General features: G+C 39.4%; 1 protein-coding gene across 1 annotated transcript in view; it reads right to left on the bottom strand.

Annotated features, from left to right (window-relative positions):
* The window catches only part of LOC104275647 (glutamate receptor-interacting protein 1), a gene marked incomplete at both ends in the record, with an annotated part of 44,109 nt that extends 32,690 nt beyond the window's left edge, over positions 1–11,419 (bottom strand). The window contains 3 exons of the mRNA XM_009871660.1: positions 8,930–9,075; positions 10,416–10,491; positions 11,336–11,419. Coding sequence (XP_009869962.1) covers positions 8,930–9,075; positions 10,416–10,491; positions 11,336–11,419 — 306 coding nt within the window. The remainder of the gene's footprint in view (positions 1–8,929; positions 9,076–10,415; positions 10,492–11,335) is intronic.
* Between the last annotated feature and the right edge of the window lie 2,293 nt (positions 11,420–13,712).

Raw genomic sequence — 13,712 nt, 5'->3', positions numbered from 1 at the left:
CATCTAAAAAATTCAGACCATGTGCTTTGTGAGGAGATAGGAGGATAGATTAGGAAGGCTCTACTTTAATAAAGGCTTATCATGCAATACATTAGGTATTTCATGCTGATTTTTTTCAGTTGTACACTATTTAGACTAACTGCATATAAGCATAGGACCTTGAAGACAAATTTGTTCATTACTCTCAGTGCCCAGTAAGTAGAACATAGAATATTTTCATATACAAAGTGGATCTTGGAAGATAATAACCCCCCACGCTTTCCTAGTTATTTATGACAATTAGATTGTATTTGTAGTTTTCTGTTACTGGGACATCTCATTTCACCTTTACAGCTTTTTCTGCCATACAAAGCCATGTTTATTAAGCTGCTTTTAATGAGGCCATGGTTTCAAAAGCACTAGAGAGAAATGTTAATTGGACCTGTTAGAGTAATTTGTAACTTATATGGTTCAGCTAAACTCCATTTATTTCTCTTTAGGGATGATCAAGAAGTTTGTAAAGAAAGAAGTATGTGTGAGATTTACGAAATTCTTGTTAAAACATGACAACTCCTCCCTTTCGTAATCATCTACTAGCAACATGGCTATCAAACTGTAGCAACAAATCATAACCAGACGGAGATAAGAAAGTAAAAAAAATTCTACAGGGCAAATATACTTGGGAATCATAGAATGTTCTCATCAAAACATCCTGATTTTAATTGCTTAGAGCTTACAGCTTGGCCATGGTTCAAACATTTGGTGTGATTTTTTCCTATGATGCCTGTATTTTTTTTTCTTCCCTTAGTTATTTCAGCTGAAACAGGTCAGCTGTGCCTGACAGCATCATTAGGGAAAAAAAATACTGTTCTGCTCTCCTCCTCCCCCCAAAAAATCTGTAGGCATAGATCTGGCATGGAGAATCAAGAGAAGACCCAGGAGAAGGAGAGAGCAGGACTTCTGGGGCAAGAAGGGGAGGAACTGAAGTGAGCAGGTGATTGATCTCAAAAGAAGCTGTAGTACAAGAAACTTGGGAATGGTTTGCTAAGAGACAGGGACTGGAGAAAGAGCTAAAGAAGGACAGGCAAAAAAACTGCAGAAGCCCTTTATGGAGCGAAATCAGCAGTGTGAGAGCAATGTGTTGGAAAATTACCTAAGCTTTACTTGGCAAAAGACAGAAGAAAAAAACTGGGCTGTTAGGTGAGGGAATAGCATGCTGGGGATTTAGGACCTTCTAGAAAAGAAGACTCAAACTAGGACAGTAAGGAAAGGGAAAACCAAATAGCTGCTGGGAAAAAAATAATGCAACTAGAAACCAGGGTAAGAACAAAGAACAGAAATGTACAGGAAGGACCAAGAGATCCTGAAGCTCTACAGTTCTCTGCTGTCAGCAAACACCTTTTAAACCCACTGTTCATATATATCTTCCAAGTCTTTTCTGGTCCCCAGGAAGCACATACATACTGTGTGGTACAGCTGGTCTGACCACCTGGCTAACAGGGAGCATACTGGTCAATTTAATGGTTCTCACTGTTTTGAGGAACTATTTGGATACAGACATAATGTGAGATACAGTTTTTCCCAAGGAGAAACCTAGGTAATGGTACATAAAAATATGTCAACATTTTTAAAGATATAAGCTCACACAAATATTGGGAAACAACAAATTGACAGTTGCTTATGCAACACAGTGATACGACTCATCAGAAGGAGAAATACTATTTTCTTACAAGGCCAGCAGTAGATTACTTGGGTGGCAGGTGTGTAAAACATAAAGAGTGAACCACAAGAAAGGTCATGTAACATGGAGGAGACCCTAGAGTGCTGCTTTAAAGTACCAGATTCTCTTTGTATCAGAATTTCTGTAAAGGGTGAGAAGGATGTTTAAACTGTACTGGTCACTAACTGCAAGCATTTTCTTGTTTCATCATCAGCAGTCAGCAGTAGTATCTCTTGATCACACAAAGCACTGATGAATCTAGATCTGGGTTTTGAGTCTGCCAGCCCCAAATGCCGGACTTTTTTTTAAATCATAATGCTTATTTATCTTAGGTTTCCACGCTTGCTCAAGAGGTGTTAAAAAGGTATTTATCTTCCTTTTAAACCAGGTAAATAGAGTAGATTAAAGCAAGCAAGCAGGAACTGATGCCTGCCTGACAGGTATCAGCCCTCTCATAGGCTCACAATAAGAGTCAGTGAAGTCAGCACATCATATTTAGTAGCAGCATGAGAGATCATAGAATCATAGAATGGTATGAGTTGGAAGGGACCGTAAAGATCATCTAGTTCCAACCCCCCTGCCGTGGGCCGGGACATCTCCCACTAGACCAGGCTGCTCAAAGCAGCTACCACAACTTCTCTGGGCAACATATTCCAGTGTTTCACCACTTTCATAGTAAAGAACTTCTTCCTAATGTCTAATCTAAATCTACCCTGTTCCAGTTAGAAACCATTGCCCCTCGTCCTATCACTACACGCCCTTGTAAGCAGTCCCTCCCCAGCTTTCCTGCAGCCCCCTTCAGGTACTGGAAGGCCACAATAAGGTCTCCCCAGGCCCTTCTCTTCCCCAGGCTGAACAACCTCAACTCTCTCAGCCTGTCCTCACAGGAGAGGTGCTCCAGCCCTCTGACCATCTTTGCAGCCCCCTCTGGACCTGCTCCAACAGGTCCATGTCCTTCTTGTGCTGAGGGTTCCACAGCTGACGCAGTACAACAGGTGGGGTCTCACCAGAGCAGAAGAGAGGGGCAGAATCACCTTCCCTGACCTACTGGCCATGCTTGATGAAGGGTTAAAAGGAATAATTTCCACTTGCTATTGTAAAAATCCAATCCTGAAAGCCAGAAAACTCAACAGCATAAAAACCAACAAGCCTCAGACTTCTCTGAAGGAAAAACCCTCTTTTGGTCCCAAGGATAAATCATATCCCAAAACATCTATCTTTTGCCAGATGAAATCCTAACAAGCTAGCACTACAGAGCAAGAATTTACTTATTGTATACATCCACACCTGACTGCCAGTGCATACTAATGTTCCTGATGCAGGCATCTGGCACTGACAGCAGAAAGCACAAATAGTGTGTCTAATAAACAAGGAACTTGTACAGTAAGATGAAAAACTAACATGCCACAGCACACAGATTTAAATATCTGCCTAGTTTGTGCAGGGTGAACACGAATTGTGCATTGACCTCCAGGAGAGACAAAAAATCCCATATGTTTTACCTAGTAGTACATCTATCTGCGAGTGGATATTTCTGGGACTGTTAGAGAGAGATGCCTATATCGTCTTCTGCCTTAACAAAGAGCCAATATATCTGGAATGACCTTGGGACATGAAGGTTTTCTCCTTGAGATCTACTTATTGCCTGAAGCACTCAAACTGTGGCAGGATTAGGGCCTCAGGAAAAAAACCACCAGGAAATTATTAACTTGCTATTCAGACAAGGATCTGGGCAGTGCCTTCGATAAGCCTGTGGTCACATACTGAAGACAGAAAGAAAATTCAAAATGAATAGCAGCATAAAAAGGTTATCATCTCTCCTGTGGGTCTTGTGACTGTATTGCATGCACACCTAACTGGACAGAAGCTGAGCAGACAATTTCAATCCTGACATTTCCCACCTGGCACATTCAACTTTCTGAGCTAAAACAGTGTTTTCTAGCATAATTTGTGTATCTGTTTGTGTAGCAGTATTTAAAGCAGAGTAATACTTCAACTGATACAGATACCGCGACCTTTGCTTCGCATATGAATTTTCATTCAATCTGTCTGTGAAGCAACATAAGAGAGGATGCGTTCCTTAAAGGTTTAAGTCACTAATTCATATTTAGGATTTCAAGGTATCTAGGTCTGTTGCTCTGTGACAGCCAGGAAACTTGCAGTTGCAGTCAAATGCTACAGTACACCACCTATCTGTTCTGTCAAAGATTTGTAAGAGACAAAGGAAATGTTAATTTTAAGTTTATACAGAAACAGAAAGAAGAAGGAAGCATGGAATCCTACAGGCTTCCTGACTTTCCTTCAACTTTCAAGGTCTTGCAACATTTATAAAGTTTAGTAGGATCTCAAGGCTATTCTTGGAGTCTCTAGAGCTCCTGTTCCTTGGTCTTGTAAAACTCTGTACCACTTAAAGGTCTCCACAGCTTGATACGCTCTGGATATGCTTGAGTGATAGTGCTTTGGGAAATTTAAGGGGCAGCCAGTAAGATCTTTTTTCTCCTGTATTTCTTGTCTTGCACAAACTATCGAGAGTCTACAATGGATCACAGATTACCTCACCTGATCTTTAAACTACACAAGCTTTCTCTCCCTAGTGCTCGTCTTGTCAGGCAGGAGTACTGAAGGGTGAAGCAGATTTCTGTACTCTCAGTAAAATCGTTACAGCCTTTTCTTTGTTTGTTGGGTGTGTTTGCTGGGGTTTTTTTTAATGAGTGAACTTAAAGAGGCAAAAGGCTTGGACAATTGTTTGTCAAAGTGCTCTCAGATTTATTAGCAAACGCTTGATGAATAATTCCCTTTCTAGAAAATTGTATAAGTAGTAAACTGACACAGTGGTTCAGGAAATTGAGGGTGTTGCTCTAGATGAAAGTTGACCAGTTCTGTGTCAGGGTCACTCTGGTAGCTTGGGACTAAAAAACAAGCTGACCATATCTGTTTTGCAGAGAACAGTTACAGGGTGCCACATTCCAGCAAATCTATTCTGGCTCAGGTAAGTGCCAGAACTGTTAAAGAAACCAGAGAAACATATAGAATTTGAATGTGCAATATGTTCCTTCATTCCTGAAGCCCACTGAGCGGTTTGAACTAAAAAACATCCAATAAAGAGATGAGAGAGAAAACATGTTGTGTCTCTCAGGTGCAAATAGCTAACAAAACCTTACTTCTCTGCCAAAATCCTGGCAACAGCAAACAGTTTTGTTTAACTACAATCCTTGATTGAAAGATGACCCCAACAAGAACATCTAAGATTTAAAAAGTAGGTTCTTCAAAAGTTCAGCAGCAGCAATCTGTTGAACTAGACTTACATAAAAGTGTTATGGACCAAAATTTAAACTCAAGGTAGTCATATCTTTGAACTTTTCTGAATGCTTCCTTTCAGAGTAGGTATGGAAGATTACCCAAGCAGATGCAACCCAGTTACATGGACAACAGAAAGCCCAGTAACCTCACGTCAGATTTTGGAAAACCTGAAAGGAAACTGCATCAGCTCCGCTTCCAAATAAATGCAGCGATCAACTTTTATTTCTCATTTCAGATGGAGCAGTGTGAATCTCTGTTTCCAACTTGTTATTAGTACTGCATTGAAATTCTCATTCTCACTCTAACTGAGGATGCCTGACCTATAGCTTTCAAGCTATGAACAGCTCATCAGGTCACTTCACCCACACCAGTGTCAAACAGTGAGAACTTCAGTCTTCCCAACTTAAGTTTACAGATGGGAATTAATACTTGCTATTTGGTTTCTGCAGGAAAAGATTTAAGCAGCAAAATTATTTTGGTGGTGGCAGCAAGTCACTGCTAGCCACCACCTTGCCTCTGCTCCGACAGATGAAGATAGGGGATCCACATCACCATAAAGGTTGGACACTTCAGATGTAAGGATTACAAAGAGAAGTGATAAAGCCCACAAAGTTAACGTTACTTCCACACAGTTGTATGTAGGGCAAGTCATTGTATCCATCGCCTCTGCAGACACTGAAGTGCAGCGTTATTAAAGCCTCACAAAACTAAATACTGGAGGTTGCTTCCTGTAAAATCAACAAGGATTATAAGCAGTCACATTGCTTCGCAATCAGAGGAGGTGTTCTGGAAAACAGAATGACATTTGGAAGATTGTTACTTCCACAACTTCAGATATAAATTTTATCAGTTTATATAATATTTTCTCAGAAATTATGTTTTCCTAATCAAGGATTAGCCTGGTATTTCCAAACTCCTATTATTTCAGAGCCTCTTTAAAACTATACATCAGTACACTCCACACATCAACCTGGAAACAATTTCCGCAGAGGGAATTAAAAAAAAAAAAGCTAACAACCTAATAGCATCTCTTCCAAGAAGCTGAATTGACAAGTTTATTTCCTAGGACCCAGCTGAGCAGGATACTTCAGGATGTATTTAAGCAAGCACAAGTGTAACCCCAGAGAGTTCAGTAGGACTAGCCACATCTCCTACATTATATACACACTTAATTATCCTGCACAGAAACCCTTGATGATTTTTTTTACTCCAGTTTGTCTAGGTTCCAGAAACAATAAAATGTACAAGTTTCCCAGGTGACCTCTTGAAGACTTCAGGCGAAGGAAGTAAATTTCAAGAAATATAGCACCTTTGAAACAGTTTATGCTTACAGGAGTATAAAAAGTCAGTTACATGCTACAGGACTGTAGCTGAAAAATAGTCAAGGATTATTTTCTTCATCCAGTGTAACCTTTTCAAATCAAGTTCCAATTTCATGCTATCAAAATATATTTTATGGCTTTTTCCAGTTCTGGCCACATGGAATGCTACAGGATATAACCATCTGCTAACAGAAGATATTAAAGTGTGTAATGGCCCAATTATATCTCTAGGAGTAAGATATTCTACTTAAAGTTTAAACTGGCAGGACCCTATAGAATCCAACAGACTTTTAAATAACTTTTGGATTGTTGTCCCCTTTCAGCATGCTAGCCTACTAAACTAGTTTCAAACATCAGTTATTGATGATTGAACTTACTCCTCTTGTTTTAGCTCATTTTCATATTCACATCAACCCTGAGGTGGCATTACAAATAGCTTTTCTTGTGGGTAATATAAGAGTTGGGGGAAAAAAAAGTAGAATTTCTGTAATTCTTAAATTTATCTTCATGGCTCATATCTTTCCTTTCATGTTACTCCAGACTTTGACTTCACTGCTCTCGAGCAGAAGTGAAGATTCAAATCATCACTGTTTTCATAATCTAGGAATCAATAGATATGGGCAAGCGATTTTCAGCCTTTGTATGTCATAGCATACATTCATGGTTGTAGCATAACTACAAAAAGCAAAGAAAACTTCCCAACAAAACTTTTCACACCACTGCCAGAAAATTATGCAGGGTACACGCAAATTGGAAGAAAAATCAAAACCTACTGGAGGCTAGATAAAATCTAACAAATTCGTAATTCATTAAAAAGAGAGCCTACTGGATCGCTCCTTATTTCTTCTCGCAAACACTGCAGGACCACCATCCCATACATTTCCCCGTGTTTGATTCTCTTTTTCCTTCCTTCTTCCTGACTCTACAAATTTCAGGTTCTTCTACCTCAAGTTTCTATAGGATAACACATTAATTGCCAGGAAAGTAGGAACAATAAATCCAGATTTGTTGCTGAGAACAAAAGAGAAACAGTAGAGTTTATTCAGAGAGAGAATGACACGAAGGGACCGGCTGGTGGGTACTGCCTGTACAGTTATAAGCCTGCAATTTCCAGTGAAGTTCTGTACCCTGCTGCACTGAGCTACATCCAGATAACACTGAAAAGAAGGTTCCTGCCTTGAACAACCTGCCATTTAGAGCACATCAGAGTTTCTCATCCTGTGGTCTTGTCCTCACACAAACCTGCACAGATTTCTAAAAGATGCTCAGTGAAACTAAGGCTGGTTCCCTCCCAGGGGTATATAGGAGAATTGGGATGACAGTTTTCTCTGAAATGAAAGTATCATGGAAATATTGTCTATCTAAAGCCAGGGGTTCTTTTTTTCAATGAGATCTTGGTCTTAGAGAAAGTGGAGTATAAAGAATCTGCTTTTAACTGTGATGATAGGTAAGCTTTGATCATCCATCATATTCCAAAGAAAAATGATAAATAAAATGAAAACGCTGAAACTCTAGTTCTATTTGGGTTACAAGATCACTTGCATTTCCATTTTCCACATGAGAGGTTCCTGCCCAGATGCTGAGCTGTCTCCACCTTTCCGGACGTGAACCTTGCACGACTGTCCAGCACGCCTGCCAGACACCGTGCAAACCTGTCACTCCATTCTTGATAGTTAATTAAACAGATATATATATTATAATAAAAAACCAAAATAAATCTGTGTTTTGGGGAAGAACAAAGAGGGCTGTTCCAGAACAAACAAATATCTGTCATCATTCTTCTAAGTATTAATCTTTCCCAAGGCTTTGAAGTTTGGCAGTGCTATTTCACAAATTCCTGTGAGGCTGCTTTACTGCTGGGCTAGAAATCTAACTGTGGAACTAGGGAGGAAAAGAAGAGAAAGATTTCCAAACAGAGGAGAAATATTTTAGTCTGACTGGTGAGTATTTCCATTTTTCATTGCTATGAATTTTCTGTATCTTGCAAAAATGGAGGGGATACGACACCTTCCAAAACAAATGAAAATAACTCAATCTCAAATCTGTTGTGAAAAATCATCTGCTCGCATTGACTGTCCAAAAACCTCCCATATCTTCAGTGAGTTCAATCCAAGTTTCTATAAAGCCTAAGCTTATTTTCAAGGCATGATTTGCCACCTCTGAATTTCTTAACAAATTTTCTCTTCTTCGTTCTTTTCTATGTGGCTGTTTTCTGACTTTTTAACAATGTCTTGGCCACGTAGCAGCACTGGCAAAAGGCAAAAGAATTCTTGTAAGAGCAAGTAAACCCCTCTTTCATGTGACACAGAAATGCTGACACTTCATTAACCTTTATTATAAACTAGTCACTGGAAAAGTTACTTTGCTAGAATCCACACTATGGTTTCACTCTACAAACCACGAAATGTCAGAATACTAAATTACAGGAAAATGCCGCTCACCTCCTCATGAACTCGAGATTAATGATATGGTGCAGAAGGGAACAGCAGTGGTACCAGGAGCGTAACAGGTCTAAAATAGCTAAAACACTTCTAAAATAGCTCATCATGAACAGGTAGCAAACCATCACAGATGGTTTCCAGAACCAAAGCCCCACTTCTCAACCTACCCATCACCGAGACATCGTATTCAACCAGCAGAGTCGCTTCCTGGCCGCATTGTTTGAGAATACTCATGGCTTCAGCGTGTGTCGTTCCGAGCAGTCGGATCCCATCGACACTCAGCAGCCTGTCCCCAGGTTTGATTGTGCCTTCTCTGAAGGGAGATTAAAGGAGTGATCTTTATTAATATAAGATAAATTGATCTGGATCTGGATCTTTTATGCAAAGCGGTTATCTCGCACCCTCTCTGACATCCATCCCTCTTGCCTTAACACTTAACATTTAGTTTGATGGTGAGAACGTTCAGAAGGCGCAGTGGAAAGGAAATTGCTTTAATTGGAAAGTCAGCGACTGGAAAATGGCGTAATGCAGAGCTAAATAATCAAGTCGGTTAGACTGCAACTAAGTATAGCTTCTGCTTCAACATATGCTTTCTTTCTGCCTTGTCCACACAACATAAACATACATAAACACCTCCTCCCCAGATATTTTCTTAAAACTAAATTCAAGGTGCAAACACACGGGTGTGGAAACAGATGGCAAAATATCAATGTCCATTTACTGATTTTCTTCCCAAAATACCACTTAGTTGGATAATTCCATTTTCTTTTTCTTCCTACCTAAAGATAATTTGGCTATAAATGCACATCGTCTCCTAGGCGTATCTCATAACATATTCAGAATTATAACAGAAATTAAGTACTAACATTGTCAGCTTGAAAATCAGGGAGAAAAACAAGGCAGGCAAGGGGATGAGGGTGGGAAGAAAGGGAGAGACAAGACACAAACGCTCTGTTGAAATGTTTGGTTCTCAATTAATATTTCCAAGGTCAAAAATGTCAACAAAGGCTACAGAAAATCAGCCTGCTTTAAAGAAGTTGCTCTGTAAGTTTCTTCAATGGTTTAAGGACACATGTCATTTTTGAAAATGTAATTCATACATATAAATAGAGTGAGTAGTCTTTATTCATATAGATACATATTCATATAGATACGTTCATTGGGCCAAAACATAAATCTGAACCTCAGAACTTGTCCGGGTGGAGTTATGTGTGAAATCACATCTTAAAAGAACAACACAACACTCCTGAAACACATGGCAGTATTTTTCTCAAGTCCAAGAGAAAAATATTGTGGCGCTGGAGTATAAAAAGCATAATTTAGAGCTAAACCAGTTGTTTGAAGCCTGAAAAAAATGTGCTCTGACCTATTGCAGGCATTTGTTCTAATTGAGTTTGATTTTTGAAAGTGTTTAATGGGAAAATCTTGGAACATGCAACATACTAAATTGAAGTTCACACACAGTATGACGTGCCAAGCCTCTGTGATTGCCCATTACTGTTTTTCGTTATTACAATTAAATGCATAAACCATGAATTTCAAAGGGACAGGTTTGAATATATCTGCTTCAGTCCAAACCCTAACTTCTGTCCCAAATAATTCACTTTTCTCCATTTCTTTTTCACATGCACTCTAGAGAAAGATGAATTGTACCTGTCAGCAGGCCCTCCAGGTCTAACACATGTTATTACAACAGGACGAGATTTATTTCTGTCATCGTGTGCTCCACCTAGAAAGGGAAAAGTGAGAGAAAGCACACCTTCATTTTATGCTTTTTATGAAAGCTCATTCCTAAATCTTGCAGCATGCACACTTAGAGATGGGCTAAAAGGATCAAAAAATAGCCAAGCCATATGAACCTCCAATGAATTTTATCTTAAATAAAATTAATATACTGCATGGTATAGATTATTATTTATAAAACATTTCTACAGTGATTCTTAATAAACACACATTCTTTGCTTAGAACCTCTACTCTGATCTACGCAAATCTGATCTGCGTGAAAACTTACTCTTCTGCAACATCTGCACACAGGAAAACACATGCATACTTCATATATACTCAGAATAATGAGTGGCCACCAAGGAATTAATAGATTAAATAAAAAACCAGTTTTCTCTGAAGAAACTAATAATTGATTATTGAGGCATATTATTTAACAGCTGCATGTTTTCTTCTGTTCTCTAAGTCAGTGATAATACTTCCGTTGTACCACACAGACTATCAGCATGATTAATCAGAGTTCATACCTAATTTATACAAATAATATGTAAATCTTTTTTAAGAACTACAGTCTTGCTGCTGATTTCAGTGGAAGGAGAATCTGGTCTTACGTAAAAGAGAGTTTGCCATGTTCTTGGCATAGTTGATTAATTATTGTTCTGCCATAAACAAAAAAGTAGAGTGGTTCGTAACAGCAGTACATGAATGTGTGGAAAAAGTAATACATAAATCACAGAGATCTTTACAAACTATAAGACATAAATCCTGAAATGATTTCTTAGTGTCATAAATACTTGCTGCTTTTTTTTCTGATTTAGAAAATACATACAGTTCAAATTTAATAACTCACCTCTTATTACAAATCCGAAAGTGTTCCCCTCTTTATGTAAAGTAACTTCCACGGTTCTAAAGATAAGACCTGATCCTTGTACAGCTAAAAGAAAAAAAAAAAAAAAGATTCCAAAACTTAATTACTATTATTTCTCTAATTATATACACAGATTTGCACCTTTTCCAATTTAAGATAGCTATTGTGTTTCTGGTCATATAACTGGAAATACTCCACTATAGAATAGTAGGTTAAAGATCTGTAATTAAATACAACTCGTTCTCTTTTTTAGAGAGTTTTGAGCCAGATATTCTGCAGATGGCCAATGGTTTGGAAAATGAACCACAGATGCACATAAGAGATGAGGGATTTGAGTCTTATTGTTTAAATTGTGGCATGATTTGTCTTTTCTTATAGTTAGGGAAGAGAGCTAGAATAGATGGAAATATACGGTGAGACACAAGGACGATAAATTAAATTCTTAAAGCTACCTGTGGAGCTGGTTGTTCAGCCATGAAAACATTTACTTGTATTGCTTCAAGTCAAGACAGTTTAGAATTTTAGGGCGTAATTCTAATCTCAGATTACTAGATTAAAATGAAAAAAAGTATTTTGTATCCTAAGGACTTTTTTATCCAAAATCTAACATGCTCCCTCATCACTGGTAAATGAATAATAAAATCTTTGACTTCTAGTCAAGTCAGTATTTTCTCTGTAAGCAGTAGAGGAGTGGCACACAGCTGGGTTAGGAGGTGAGAAGCCTAAAGCACAGACTAACACATCTGGGTGTGATAATCCACTTTACAGAATGTGAAGCCACTGCTGTTAAGAGACCAGTGGCCAATTTACTATTAGCTTTTACAGGAAAAAAATTGGCAGGGTGTAAGAACTCCCTTCTCCAAAGGGAAAAGGACACTGGGCAAAATGACACACATGCTTCCAGTAAACAGCACAGCACACATAAAGATTGACAAAAACCACAACTATCTATAAAATAAATGCTTTTCATTTTATTGTTCCTGTCCCCTGTTAGGAGAAATTTCTTCACGAGAAGGGTTATAAAGCATTGGAACAGGCTGCCTAGGAAAGTGGTGGAGTCACCATCCCTGGAGGTATTTAAAAGACATGTAGAAGAGGTGCTGAGGGACGTAGTTCGGTGGGGTCCTGGCACTGCTAACTTAATGGCTGGACTCAACAATTATAAAGGACTTTTCCAATCTAAACCTTCTATGATTCTATGATACCCTGAAGGGGCAATGGACACCGCAAGGTACACATCTGGAGAGGTGTGTGCTGCTGGGCATGAAAAGCCCCAAGAAGAAGCGGTGCCCCCTCAGTGCTGCATGCCTTCCTCTCTGAGGACTCCCCTGCTCAGGGACTCGCTAAGTGTCTATCGCCATGAAAGGTACTGTAATGTACTTTTCTTGGGAGTCTTTCAGTCCCTATTAAAGAAGTTATTGCAGAGAACCAGAAGAACCACCCAGTGAAATCATATAAATCTCATTTTCTGAGGAGACCAGGTGAAAGATGGCCCTCCAAAGCAAATACTGCTCTGTATTGCAGTCATTTCTGCCACAGCTTGAAGATCAGGACTGTGTCACTGAAATCCACACAGTTGTTTCCTTTTCAGCTAGGAACATTTTACTGCGCAAAAGGACTGAATTATGGGGAGGAGAAGATGACTCTTGCCTTTATTCCTATGAACAGAAAGTGGCCCTCTGTGTAGCTCAAGCTGAATTCACAACTGAGCTGAGGAGAGGTGAAACGTGTAGTTCAACAGTGAGGAATGGCAACCAGCATCCTTCCACCTGGGGAAAAACCATTCAAGGTTGCTGCCCTTCCACCCCAGCATGAGCCTGGGAGGGAAAAGGGAAAGAAGTCCTTAAACTTTAGCAACAGGAAAAGGCAGATGTGAGGCAGGCATGGCTCACGTTCTGGTTTAAAGCACTGAGGTGGCTTGTGCTGAAAATAGCAGCTGGATGCTCCTGCTGTGAACGCTGCCAGATAGGGAAGGAAGCACCAGTGAGACTGGGATTACTAGTGCTCAGCCAGATTTAATCCATCATTATTAAAGCACTGACATTTCCCCACTCTGAAAGGATGATAGTCCTCTCACTGAGGGGGTAACCGTGAGAACAACAGTAGAATTTCATTATGGGGCAGGGAAGGAGGTGTCAGGACTTCACCAAGTGACCTGCCAGAAAACTTTTGCATGTAATGAAGGCACCGTGTCTAGCTTGTTCACTAGGATCATAGAATCATAAAGGTTGGAAAGGACCTTAAAATCATCAAGTCCAACCTACAGCCCTACACCACCCTAACACTAAAACATCTCCTGAAGTGCCACATCAACGATTTAGGAGAGGAAATTGAGTGTACTATCAGCAAGTTTGCTGAT

Source organism: Apaloderma vittatum, unplaced genomic scaffold (assembly GCF_000703405.1).
Source record: "Apaloderma vittatum isolate BGI_N311 unplaced genomic scaffold, ASM70340v1 scaffold5056, whole genome shotgun sequence".
Lineage (NCBI taxonomy): Eukaryota > Metazoa > Chordata > Aves > Trogoniformes > Trogonidae > Apaloderma > Apaloderma vittatum.
The sequence above is the reverse complement of the archived record's forward strand: the minus strand, read 5'-3'. Positions and strand labels throughout refer to the sequence as shown.